Here is a 14,088-nt window from a genome sequence, read left to right as displayed (position 1 = left end):
ATTAGGGTTAGGGGTGTGCTGGGGTTAGGGTTGAAGTTAGAATTCAGGGGTTTCCACTGTTTAGGTACATCACGGGGTCTCCAAACACGACATGGCGCCACCATTTAATCCAGCCAATTTTGTGTCCAAAAGGTCAAACAGTGCTCCCTCCATTCCGAGCCCCAACATGTGCCCAAACACTGGTTTACCCCCACATATGGGGCGTACTCAGGACAAACTGTACAACAACTTTTGGGGTCCAATTTCTCCTGTTACCCTTGCAAAAATAAAAGATTGGGGGCTAAAAAAATTATTTTTGTGGAAAAAAATGATTTTTTATTTTCACAGCTCTGCGTTATAAACTTCTGTGAAGCACTTGGGGGTTCAAAGTGCTCACCACACATCTAGATAAGTTCCTTGGGAGATCTAGCTTCCAAAATGGAGTCACTTGTGGGGGGTTTCCACTGTTTAGGCCCATCAGGGGCTCTGCAAACGTAACATGACGCCAGCAGACCATTCCATCAAGTCAGCATTTCAAAACGTCACTACTTCCCTTCCGAGCCCCGACGTGTGCTCAAACAGTGGTTCCCCCCACATGAGGTACCAGCGTACTCAGGACAAACTGGACAATAACTTTTGGGGTCCAATTTCTCCTGTTACACTTGTGAAAATAAAAAATAGCGGGCTAAAAATCATTTTTTGAGGAAAAAAAATTTTTTTATTTTCACGGCTCTGCGTTCTAAACTTCTGTGAAGCACCTGGGGGTTCAAAGTGCTTACTATGCATCTAGATAAGTTCCTTGGAGGGTCTAGTTTCCAAAATGGGGTCATTTGTAGGGGAGCTCCAAAATTTAGGCAGACAGGGGCTCTCCAAATACGACATGGGGTCCACTAACGATTGGAGCTAATTTTCCATTAAAAAAGTGAAATGGCGCTCCTTCCCTTCCAGGCCCTGCCGTGCGCCCAATCCGTGGTTTATGACCACATATGAGGTATCGGTGTACTCAGGAGAAATTGCCCAACAAATTTTACGATCCATTTTATCCTGTTGCCCATGTGAAAATGAAAAAAACTGAGGCTAAAAGAAAATTTTTGTGAAAAAAAAAAAAAGTATTTTTTTAAAGGATCAATTTGTGACGCACCTGGGGGTTCAAAGTGCTCACTATGCATCTAGTTAAGTTCCTTGGAGGGTCCAGTTTCCAAAATGGGATCACCTGTGGGGGAGATCCAATGTTTGGGCACACAGGGACTCTCCAAACGCGACATGGCAACAGCTAAATATTCCAGCATATTTTCCATTCAAAAAGTCAAATGGTGCTCCTTCCCTTCTGAGCCCTGCCGTGCGCCCAAACAGTGGTTTATGACCACATATGAGGTATCGGTGTACTCAGGAGAAATTGCCCAAATTTTAGGATCCATTTTATCCTGTTACCCATGTGAAAATGAAAAATATTGATGCTAAAAGAAAATTTTTGTTGGAAAAATTAAAATATCCATTTTTTCCTTCCACGTTGCTTTAGTTCCTGTGACGTACCTGAAGAGTTAATAATCTTCTTGAATGTAGTTTTTAGTAGCTTGAGGGGTGTAGTTTTTAGAATGGTGTCACTTTTGGGTATTTTCTGCCATATAGACCCCTCAAAGTGACTTCAAATGTGAGGTGGTCTCTAAAATAAAATGATTTTGTAAATTTTGTTGTAAAAATTAGAAATCGCTGGTCAACTTTTAACCCTTATAACTTCCTAACAAGAAAAAAAATTTGGTTCCAAAATTGTGGTGATGTAAAGTAGACATGTGAGAAACGTTATTTATTAACTATTTTGTGTCACATAACCCTCTGATTTAACAGAATAAAAATTCAAAGCTTAAAAATTGCAAAATTTTCACCAAATTTCCATTTAAAAAAAAAAAAAAAAACGCAAAAATTATCGACCTAAATTCACCACTAACATGAAGCCCAATATGTCACAAAAAAAACCAGTCTCAGAATCGCTAGGATGTGTGGAAGTGTTGCTGAGTTATTACCTCAAAGGGACACTGGTCAGAATTGCAAAAAATGGTAAAGGTCATTAAGGTCAAGATAGGCTGGGTCATGAAGGGGTTAAAAACCTAAAATCGTTTAAAGCTCCGGGTCCGGATGCATTTAATAATGAGTATTATAAATCATATGGAAAACTCCTTGCCCCACATCTTTCACATATCTTTAATGCTGCTTCAGAACTAGGTTGTTTCCCTGACGAAACGTTAGAGGCGACAATAGTTCTTATTCCTACATCACATTCAGATTTGAACATTATAACTAATTATAGACCAACATCCCTGATAAAAATTTACTCCAAAATTCTCTCCAAAATCCTTGCTAACAGATTGAACATTATTCTCCCCAAACTACCGGTAATAGTAAATGATCAAATTGGTTTTATAAAAGGCAGACAATCTATTGAGGGTACTAGAAGACTTAAACATATTATTAAATTACTTAAAAAAATTGTTTCTACTATAATTTCACTAGATGCCGAAAAGGGCATTTGATCGCCTAAACTACGGTAGGTTTATCTACAAGCGACACTTCAAAAATTCGGCCTAGACTCAAACTGTTTGACTAAAATTATGGCTTTATATACTAATCCCAAAGCTAAAATATATGCAATCAACCACCTTTCTACCTCCATGAGTATAAAAATAAATAAAATGGAACTAGACAGGGCTGTCCCCTTTCCCCTATTTTGTTTGCCATGGCAATAGAACCTTTAGCACAACTAATCAGGGACGACCAGGAAATTTCAGGAATATCAACCACTTCTAGGGAATTTAAAATTGGACTGTATGCAGATGATAAGATACTAACTTTAACAAACCCAACAATTTTGATTTCAAAATTACAAAGACTTTTACACTCCTTTTCCTCAATTTCATACTTTAAAATTTATTAAATTAAATCTAAAGTCGTAAATTTCTACTTGACCTCTTCACAAATAGATAAAATTAAACAAATCTCCCCCTGGAGTTGGACGGAAAGGGATTTTACATACCTAGGTTTAAGGCTATGTGCCCACGTTGCGTTTAAATACGGACACTGAAAACCGGACTCCTTCCCAGAAATTGCGCGGTTTTTTCAGCGCGATTATGCCGCGATTTTCACGTGCGATATTCAAGCACTTTCCAAGCGATTTGAAGAATCACTTGGAATGTGATTGACAGGTTGGTCGCACTCATCAAACATAGTGTTTGACAAGTGTGACCAGGTTTTTACTATTGAGGCTGCCTATGCGGCATCAATAGTAAAAGAAAGAATGTAAAAAATGTAAAAAAAAAAAAAAAAAAAATTCAGGGTATATTTACCTTCCGACGTCCCGCGCAGTCTCAGCGACGCTCCCGTTCCCAGCGATGCCTTGCGAGACCTGTGATGACGTTGGCCTTGCGTTGCTATAGCGATCTCACGAGACCGCTAGAGTCACACGAGACTACGTCATCACAGGACCTTGCCGCAAGGCATTACTGGGAACGCTGAGGCCCGGGAAGGCTGCGCGTGACGTCGGAAGGTAAATATACCCCGATTTTTTTTTTCTTTTTTTACAGGGGTATGGTACCCAGGGCCTGGAGGACAGTCTCCTCTCCTCCACACCGTGGGTACCAACCGCACATGAGACGCTTAACTTTGCGCATGGTGGGCATAGCCACATGCGGGAAGTAAGCAGTTCTCATGCATTCCTATGGGTGCGGAATTGCGGCAATTCTTTGCAATTCCTCACAAAAGAATGAGCATGCTGCGATTTTTTCCGCGATGCGATTCCGCCGCGGGAAAAAGCGCAGCATTAGCACAGCATGTGCGGAATGCCATAGGAATGCATGGGGGGGGGCGTTCTGTACACGATTTTTAAATGTTTTTGCGCCGAAAATCACGGCAAAAACGCTTAAAAATCGCATCCTGGGCACACAGCCTGAGGTTTACTAAATATACTGATTCTCCAATTCCCATAAATCTAAAAATCCTACCAAAAACTTTCTCCAAGGATTTTATCCTTTTTGGAGATAAAGAATTGACTTGGTTGGGGAAAATAATGATCATTAAGTCTATCATTTTACCTAAAGTCTAATATGTGTTTAGATCTCGCCCCTTAAAAATGTCTACTTCATCTCTCACTAATATACAGTCACAAATTAACTCTTATATGGGGAACTAAAAAGCGAGAATTGCCACCAATGTTCTATATAAAAACAAGCTTCATGGAGATAAGGGACTACCAAATATTACCACATTATCTCACTAACTTAATTGTACAAAGTAACTATCGGTGGCCTCAAAAATATTTACAGCCATGGCATGATATCGCATTCTTTAACAAAAATAACCCACTAAACTTCATTATTTTAAAACAATTTTTTACAAAAAAAATTATTTTCTCAATAATCATCCCATTTTTCAAGCGTCCATTGAGGCATGGAAAAAGATGTTGAAACCTAAGAAGGATTTAATTCAATGAAAAATTTTAAATTATCCTTAATTTTATCGCTAGACAGACAAACCCTAGATCCATTATGGGTTGACGCTAAGATTGAGAGATTGCGAGACATATATGACGGCAAAGATGTCTTCACTTTCAGCTACATTAAAGATTTTAATATTCCTTCTGCTTTCCTACGATAATTGATTATTGAAGACCAAATCAAAACATTTTTATCTAAATAATCCTATTCTTTCGGAACCTTCCTCAAATCTCATCTGCAATTCGGATCATAAAATGTTTAGAAGCTTTAGCTATGTCTATAAATGGCTTAATATTGACACTAATTTGGTCAAAACCTCATATGCTGAAGTGGGGTGCAGCACTCCACATGACTACAGAACCTGCAGACTGGGAAAATGCATTATCCTTTACCTATTCGTCGACAATTTCAATGTCGCCACAAGAATCCTACTGTAAACTCGTTAATAGGTGGTCTCTCACTCCAGCTAGACTGTCCATGATCAATTCTCATAATTCTTCTTGTTGGAGAAATTGCAGCAGGTATGGGGATATTCTACACATATTTTGGCAGTGTCCGAAAATTAGACCTTTATGGGCAAAAATATCTTACTTTAGCTTACTGCTAAAATTTTGGACACAGTTTATTTAACACCTCAATTTTCTTTATTTTCTTTGGATTTGGACCAAATTGATCCCTCTGTGACATTATAATCTATATTTTATTGGTAACTAAATCTAACATTGCTTTATTTTGGCTGGGAAGGGAAGGGGCAAAATTCGAGACATCACCGGTGAGTCATTGGACTTACCTGTACACATAAAGTTGCATTTACACTGGAAAATAATTTGAATGAGCATTGTAAAAACGCTCATTTCACGATTATCTGCTGATCACAGCGCTCGTTCAATGGGTAAAGTGATCTGTGCAGCGCAATAAAAAACATTTCTCGGCGATGCATCATCCTGTGTAAACAGGCCCTGCATTACCAAGAACTATGGCAGCCTTTGCTCACTTAGTGATCTAAAACAGATCGCTCAGTGTGCATCACCTCTTTTAGTCTGTGTAAAAAGGCATTTAAATGACCGCCAATTAGTAAAAGTTTACAGACCAGTGGCTGTATCGTTCCACCGACTGGCCCATGTATATGGACCCGTACACTATACATTATCTACAGACTTCATGTGTATAACTGTCACTAGTGAACTCTTACCTGAACACTTCTGTGATCCCCAACCTTTCTTACGGTGAAAGCCACATTCAGCAACACCCCCCCCCATCGCCTCTTGCCCCATTCAGTAATACCCCCCACCGCCTTCTGCCCCATTCAGTATTTTTACATCAATCATATATACCACACTGTTGCATCCAGCTTCAAGCACCCCTTTAAGTGGCAGTGTCATCCTATCCCCACGCCCCCAGAATATGCACATCTAGAGCTGCTCTTCTCTGCAAGGCCATTCACAAAAGTCACCATCTGGAAACCTGCTCTTCATAACTATTTGCTAAACCTGATGACAATTCACCAAGCTGACTGACAGCCACACATCATGGGACCATGAGCCACATATGTCTCTCGAGCTACAGGTTGGGGACTCTTGACTTACAGTAGATCTTTCTAATGTGTGTGTGGGTAAGGGGGGGGCTTTATAATTCAAAAGTGTCTTCCCTAAAACATTCATTGGGAAAAGCTTTCCTCATCTAAGACTAGCTTCTGATCATGTTCTTGCCTGGAAAGTTTATAGAGTTGTGTTTTTTAAGCGGATCATCTCCCTCCAGAATCTTCCACTAAAACAGATTCAAAAAGCTTGGAGAACTCTTCCGGTTCACCTGTACAGGAAATCCACTTTCGCGGTCAAAGAATTTTTTTCTCTTTTTGCCTAAGGATATGTGCACATCACAGTTTTAGACTCTGGCACTTCCAAGGAAAAGCTGCTTCAGGAAAAAGCCAGAGGTCTAGTAAGCGGCTCCCAAGAGTACATCACCCTAAGGATGAATATGTTACTGTATTTTACCTCTTCATGGTTTCCTAACTCTAAAAGCAGTTAAAAAAAATAAATAAAAGACAGTACATGTGCACAGCAAAGTTGCTTTTACACTGCTGTACGTCATGTTGTGTTGTGGTGCTTTTTCCAGCAGAATTCCACAAAAAAAAAAAAAAAACCCACACGACTTCATGTGCACATACAGTGGGGAAAAAAGTATTTAGTCAGTCACCAATTGTGCAAGTTCTCCCACTTAAAAAGATGAGAGAGACCTGTAATTGACATCATAGGTAGACCACAACTATGAGAGTCAAAATGAGAAAACAAATCCAGAAAATCACCTTGTCTGATTTGGCAAGATTTATTTTTTCAAATTATGGTGGAAAATAAGTATTTGGTCACCTAATAACATGCAAGATTTCTGGCTCTCACAGACCTGTAACTTCTTTTTTTAAGAGGCTCCTCTGTCCTCCACTCATTTCCTGTAGTAATGACACCTGTTTGAACTTGTTATCAGTATAAAAGACACCTCTCCACAACCCCAAACAGTCACACTCCAAACTCCACTATGGTGAAGACCAAAGAGCTGTGAAAGGACATCAGAAACAAAATTGTAGTCCTGCACCAGGCTGGGAAGACAGAATCTGCAATAGGCAATCAGCTTGGTGTGATGAAGTCAATTGTGGGAGCAATAAATAGGAAAATGGAAGACATCCAAGACCACCGATAATCTCCCTCGATCTTGGGCTCTACTAAAGATCTCACCCCGTGCTGTGAAAATGATCACAAGAATGGTGAGCAAAAATCCCAGAACAACACGGGGGGACCTAGTGAATGACCTGCACGGAGCTGGGACCACCGTAACAAAGGCTACCATCAGTAACACACTATGCCGCCAGGGACTCAGATCCTGCAGTGCCAGATGTGTCCCCCTGCTTAATCCAGTACATTTCTAGGCCCGTATGAAGTTTGCTAGAGAGCATTTAGATTATCCAGAAGAGTATTGGGAGAATGTCATATAGTCTAATGAAACCAAAGTAGAACTGTTTGGTAGAAACAAAACTCGTTGTGTTTGTAGGAGACAGAATGCTGAGTTGCATCCAAAGAACACCATACCTACTGTGAAGCATGGGGGTGGCAACATCAGGCTTTGGGGCTGTTTCTCTGCAAGGGGACTAGAATGACTGATCCGTGTACATGAAAGAATGAATGGGACCATGTATCGTGAGATTTTGAGTGCAAACCTTCTTCAATCAGCAAGGGCATTGAAGATGAAACGTGGATGGGTCTTTCATGATGATAATAATCCCAAGCACACCACCAGGGCAATGAAGGAATGGCTTTATAAGAAGCATATGAAGGTCCTACAGTGGCCTAGCCAGTCTCCAGATCTCAACCCCATAGAAAACATTTAGAGGCATTTGAAAGTCCGTGTTTCCCAGCGACAGGCCCAAAACATCACTGCTCTAGAGGAGATCTGCATGGAGGAATGGGACAATATACCACCAACAGTGTGTGCCAACCTTGTGAAGAGTTACAGAAAACGTTTGATTTCTGTCATTGCCAACAAAGGATATAACAAAATATTAAGATGAACTTTTGTTAATGACCAAAAACTAAATTTTCCACAATAATTTGCAAAATAAATCTTGCCAAATCAGACAAGGTGATTTTCTGGATTTGTTTTCTCATTTTGACTCTCATAGTTGTGGTCTACCTATGATGTCAAATAGAGGCCTCTCTTATCTTTTTAAGTGGGAGAACTTGCACAATTGGTGGCTGACTAAATACTTTCCCCCCCAGTATACAGTATCTTAAAGACATAAAAAAAAAAAGAAGCCTGGAACAGTGGCTGAAGGAAACCTCTGCAAACTGGCAAACCAACATGTTATACTGTAACTAATCCAGCTGCCTGTTCGGGTGCCAGTAAGGGACATACCCACCAGGACTGAGGTAATAAAGCCTGTTTTTAGGCATGATCCTGATGGGAGCAAGGCTCTTACTGATACAGCAACTTAAAAGAGTATTCATGCCCCCAAATATCTGTGTGAAGTGTAAAGAAAATACAGTAATAAATGGTTTTCTAAATATTTTAACAAATAAAAATCTGAAAATTGTGAAGTGCATTTACCTCTAAATAAAATCCTGAGTGACCAATTGTCTCCAGAAGTCACATCATTAGTAAATTGAGTCCACCTTGTGTAACTTATTCTCAGTATAACTACACCTGTTCTGTGAAGGCCCCAGAGGTTTGTTTGAGAACATCAGAGATCAAACAGCACCATGTAAAGTTAGGAACACACCAGACTGGTCAGGGTAAAGTAGTAGAGAACATCTCACGGAGCACTGTGCAATTCATCATGCAAAAATAGAAAGCTTATGGCACAACAGTAGACCTACCAAGACATGGCAGTCCACCTAAACTGACATCCCAGTCAAGGGAAAAGAAGAAGCCAAGAGGTCCATGGTCACTCTGGAGTAGCTGTAAAGATTCATACCTCATGCAAGAGAGTCTATCTACAGGACAACTATTAGGCCAAATTCACATATTCATTATTTGGTCAGTATTTTACATCAGTATTTGTAAGCCAAAAGCACCAGCGCGTGAAAAATGCAGAAGTTGTTTCTTTCATACTTTTCATTTAATTGTCCCACTCCTAATTTTAGCCTTTATGGATGTGTGGGAAGAAAAAAAGCCATTTTTCAAAACAAGTCATAAGAAGTCCCATTTGAAGGTTGCAAAAAGCCATGTGGGAAACACAGCTAGCATGTGGAAGGTGCTCTGGTCAGATGAGACCAAAGTAGAATTTTTTTGGCTAAATGCTAAAAAGATGTGTGTGGCGGAAAAGCTAACACTGCACATCATGCAAACGTAAAGCCCACTGAGAAACTGTGACGAGACTTGAAAATTGCTGTTCACAGATGCCTCCATCCAATCTCACTGAGCTAGTGGTAGTTTGGAAAGATGAATGGGCAAAAATTTCAGCTTCTTAAAGCTGGTAGAGACATACCTGAAGACAGTCATTGCAGGGGAAGTTGATCGTACAAAGGAGTGGGGACGGAATACAAATGCACGTCACAATTTTCAGATTTATATTTTTAGAATAATTAGAAAACCATGTATCATTTCCTTTACACTTCACAAATACTTGCTACTTTGTGTTGGTAGATTACAGAAAATACAATTACATTTGTGACTGTAACATGAAAAAATGTTAATCATTTCATGAAGTATGAATACTTTTTCAAAGCATTAACTGCAGTTAGAAGCACATGAGAAACTGATGTTTTTGAAATAGCTTTGCCTTAATTGTTGGGTATCACTCTCAGATTCTCTACAAAAGCAATCAGCATAGGAAAGAAGGAAAACCTATAATGATAATGGGAAGGTCAGTGATAGCAAAATGGTTACGTTTAATGGAAAATATTAATGAAAATGTAGAGATTGCTTTAGTATACCATCTCAAAGCAATGAAGCCTGTAGGCCACATCCATGTTCTTCAATGCAAAAAGTGAAACTCATATAAAGTCATTACACACAGTGTGATCTATTTCAAATGTTTATTTCTGTTAATGTTGATTATGGCTTACAGCCAATGAAAACCCAAAAGTCATTATCTCAGTAAATTACAATAATTAATAAAAAAAACACCTGCAAAGGCTTCCTAAGTGTTTATAAAGGTCCCTTAGTCTGTTTCAGTTGGCTCCACAAGCATGGGGAAGAATGCTGACTTGACAGATGTCCAAAAGAAAGACACTGGCACACTCCACAAGAAGGGCAAGTCACAAAAGGTCATTGCTAAAGAAGCTGGCTGTTCACAGAGTGCAGTATCCAAGCATATTAATGGAAACTGAGTGGAAGGAAAAAGTGTGGTAGAAAAAGGTGAACAAGCAACCGGGATAACCGGAGCCTTGAAATGATTGTTAAATGGCCTTTTCTTAACAATCTGGGGGAGATTCACAAGGAGTGGACTGCTTCTGGGGTCCTTGCTTCAAGAGCCACCATACGCAGACTTATCCAGGACATGGGTTAAAGTGTCGCATTCCTTGTGTCAAGCCACTCATGACCAATAGACAACGGCAGAAGTATCTTACCTGGGCCAAGGAGAAAAAGAACTGGACGGATGCTCAGTGGTCCAAGGTGTTGTTTTCAGATGAATGTACAGTTTGCATTTCATTTGAAAAGCAAGGTCCCAGAGTCTGGAGGAAGAGTGGAGATGCCACAATCCAAGCTGCTTGAGGTCTAGTGTGAAGTTACCATAATCAGTGATGGTTTCAGGAGCCATGTCATCTGCTGGTGTAGGTCCCCTGTGTTTTATCAAGACCAAAATCAGTGCAGCCGTCTACCAGGAAATTTTAGAGGACTTCATACTTCACTCTGCAGACAAGCTTTTTAAAGATGGAAATGTCACTCTCCAGCAGGACTTGGCACCTGTCCACACTGCCAAAAGTACCAATACCTGGTTTAGAAACAACAGTATCACTGTGCTTGATTGGCCAGAAAATTCGCCTGACCTTAACCCCATAGAGAATCTATGGGGTATTGTCAAGAGGAAGATGAGAGTCACCAGACCCAACAATGCAGATAAGCTGAAGGCTGCTATCAAAGCAACCTGGGCTTCCATATCACCTCAGCCACAGGCTGATCACCTCCATGCCACGTCGCATTGAGCCCCGACCAAGTATTGAGTGCATTTACTGAACATTTCAGTAGGCCAACATTTTGGATTTTAAAATCATTTTTCAAGCTGGTGTTATAAAGTATTCTAAATTTACTGAGATAATGACTTTTGGGTTTTCATTGGCTGTAAGCCATAATCATCAACATTAGCAGAAATAAACACTTGAAATACATCACTGTTTGTAATGACTATATAAAATATGAATTTCACTTTTTGTATTGAAGAACTGAAATAAATTAAACTTTCGATGATATTCTAATTTTGTGAGAAGCGCCTGTATATGGTATGGAAATTAAGTGCTCTACTGGTGACCTGCATAGACTCCTCATGACTCCAGGTTAGTGGCAAACAAGATGAGCACTGTGCGTGCCTGTCTGTAGGCACTAATCAACGTGTGCCGGATAGCTGCTCCCACTACAGCACATTTCCGTGCTGTCAGAGCGGCACATAGTGAATCCCTGCAATCTATGGATAAAGGCCATGGTAAGCAAACATGTAAACAGATTGATTCCTCATTCAATGGCCAAAATATCTTAGCAGAAGGAAGGGAATTCTATTCCAGAACCAAAACTCTGGGCTAGTTTCAAAGATATTTGGGATCCATAAATATTTCACTTATATTAATTGCACATTCAATGATTCACATGTTCGTAAGGCCTGAAATCTGTTATTAAAAGTTAAAAATGCACAGCAATAACAAATGATAATGTACAAACCCGCACTTAAAGGGATTGTCCACCAACAAACACCCCATTTAAATGTCCAGAGACTGATGTTTAAAATTGAAAAAGTATACTTACCTCCTGCACTTGCACCTTTTGGCCACTCTGAACTGTGCTCCCCACTAGTCCTGTGGCATAAACAAATATGTCACATATCCGCTGTCAGGACTCAGGGCTCTGAGGGGCCAAAAAGCGGAAGTGCATGAGCTAAGTACGCTCTGGATTACAGATGTTTTCTGGATGTAGGCTCCTGGCTTCCTCCAGTCCAGCCTACGTTTAATGGCTGCAGTTCTGATGTGACGCCCATAGCCAGTAAATAAAGACGAGAGCAGCGGAGCGGCAGCTCCCAAGGAGGGTGGCCAACAGCCGATTTTACCATTTTAGCCCAGTGTAGGCCACTGGAAGCCTGTAACTGAAAACCACCTATGCAGCAGTCTGCAGTAGTGGACCACCCATGTCAAGGGTTTTCCGCTAAGAATTGGACCTTTCCATTGGATTGTGCTGCCTGAAAATAAGAAACGGAGCAGCTACTCACCTTCCCCTGCTCTCCGGCACTACTCCAGTGTTTGTGTACCGGCTGCAGCAGTCACATCCCGACTAAGGCCATGCACACACGGTCAGTATTTGGTGAGTTTTTTACCTCAGTATTTCTCAGCCAAAACCAGGAGTGGGTGATAATCCAGAAGTGGTGACGGGTTTCTATTATACTTTTCCTCTGATTGTTCCTCTCCTGGTTTTGGCTTACAAATACTGAGGTAAAATACCAACCAAATACTGACCGTGGCCTAATGCTAATAGCTCACCCCACCACAACAATCCCAGGTTTCTCATGTATCCCCTTGGGACGATGAAGTGCGGCTGCCCAACACTGTCTCGCGGCAGCTCGGGACATCTCAGAAGACGACCAGGCCGCTGCATCTTCTCCACTGCTGTATGGAATCGTTACCTGTATAGGACAATCACGTAGTGATCGGCCGCTCGTCATCTGAGTGACAACCAACATAGACCATTATTCACCGTTCCCTCAATGGCTGACCTGCCATTCAGGACACTAGGAAAGTTGGGTGACAACCAGGTCGTGATTATATCGGAAAGTGGATACACCGAGGCTAAGTCCGAACATCTGGACAGGGGAACAGTCATGTACCTAAAGTGAATTTAAAATGTATAAAGGGGCTGTGGAGGAATGTAAACATAGCAAAAACGTATGATCCCGACAGCAGATGCTGCCCCCGATCTGGTGCACCTCACTACTGCTGCGGTGGGCTGCAGCGGTCACCTAGATGGACGAGACGTCATGGGTGCAACCTAAGGGGACCATGGCACTGGAGGTCACATCCCCCCATATTCAGTGACACACTCACTTCTTGACGTTCGCCTCCCCATTCGGGATCCTCCGCAGCTTCTTCTTCTTGAGGATCTTCACAGCCCGGCGGCACAGGGTGTCTGAGTCCAGCATCTCCTTCACCTTCCCGTAGGAGCCCTCACCCAGCAGGTCTCCCATCAGGTACTTCCCCACCAACTTCGCCCGCTTCCGGCGTGGCTGGTAGATCACCTCCGTAGAGTCAATGCGGTGAATGAACGTGTCCATGCCCACGGCCAGGTCTGGCAGGAACCCAATGTCGGGAGTCTCCTCTTCATCCATGCCGGGGTGGCACCAGCCTGACCCTGCCAGGAGTGTCACAGCGGAGAGCAATGTTGTCACTGGCAGACACGCCCTGACTGTCCCGCAGCCCCTACACCCTGACCGGCGCGGCCAGCGGCGAGGTGACACACTGCAGGAAGAGCGGTCACCTCCGGACCACACGGCGCAGGGAGGCCAGCTGGAGGATCATCACGGTGCAGGCTACATCCTAGTGAGCGCAAGGACCTTTGATGATGTCATGATCAGGTGATCAGTCACGTGTGTGGGCGGAGCCTGGCAGTGAGTTGTGCTCTGCGCTGCTGTAGTAGCTGGCCGTGTGGAGGTGGCAGTGTATAAAGTTCTGCCTGTACACATACAGTGTGCATATACACACACACGTAGATCAGCAATACACACATTATATATATACACTGCTCACAAAATAAAGGGAACACTGAACAGAATATAACTCCAAGTAGATCAAACTTCTGTGAACTCAAACTGTCCCCTTAGGCTCGGTTCACATTTGCAGTTGAGTCTGCAGCGTATCGTCCGCAACCGCATGATAACACAGCGTAAAAAAAAACCCGCACTTTTACGCCTTTTTGCACGCGTTTGCGTTTTTTATCCACA

The 14,088-nt window shown here is 41.8% G+C and overlaps 1 protein-coding gene across 1 annotated transcript in view; it reads right to left on the bottom strand.

Annotated features, from left to right (window-relative positions):
• STK11 (serine/threonine kinase 11) overlaps positions 1-13,720 on the bottom strand; it is a 152,547-nt gene extending 138,827 nt beyond the window's left edge. Inside the window, exon 1 of the mRNA XM_073547189.1 lies at positions 13,196-13,720. Coding sequence (XP_073403290.1) covers positions 13,196-13,476 — 281 coding nt within the window. The 5' untranslated portion in view covers positions 13,477-13,720. The remainder of the gene's footprint in view (positions 1-13,195) is intronic.
• Positions 13,721-14,088: the final 368 nt, after the last annotated feature.

This window comes from Dendrobates tinctorius, unplaced genomic scaffold, assembly GCF_039654945.1.
Source record: "Dendrobates tinctorius isolate UK_male_01 unplaced genomic scaffold, ASM3965494v1 ptg000011l, whole genome shotgun sequence".
Taxonomy (NCBI): domain Eukaryota; kingdom Metazoa; phylum Chordata; class Amphibia; order Anura; family Dendrobatidae; genus Dendrobates; species Dendrobates tinctorius.
This window is presented reverse-complemented; position numbering and strand designations above follow the sequence as displayed.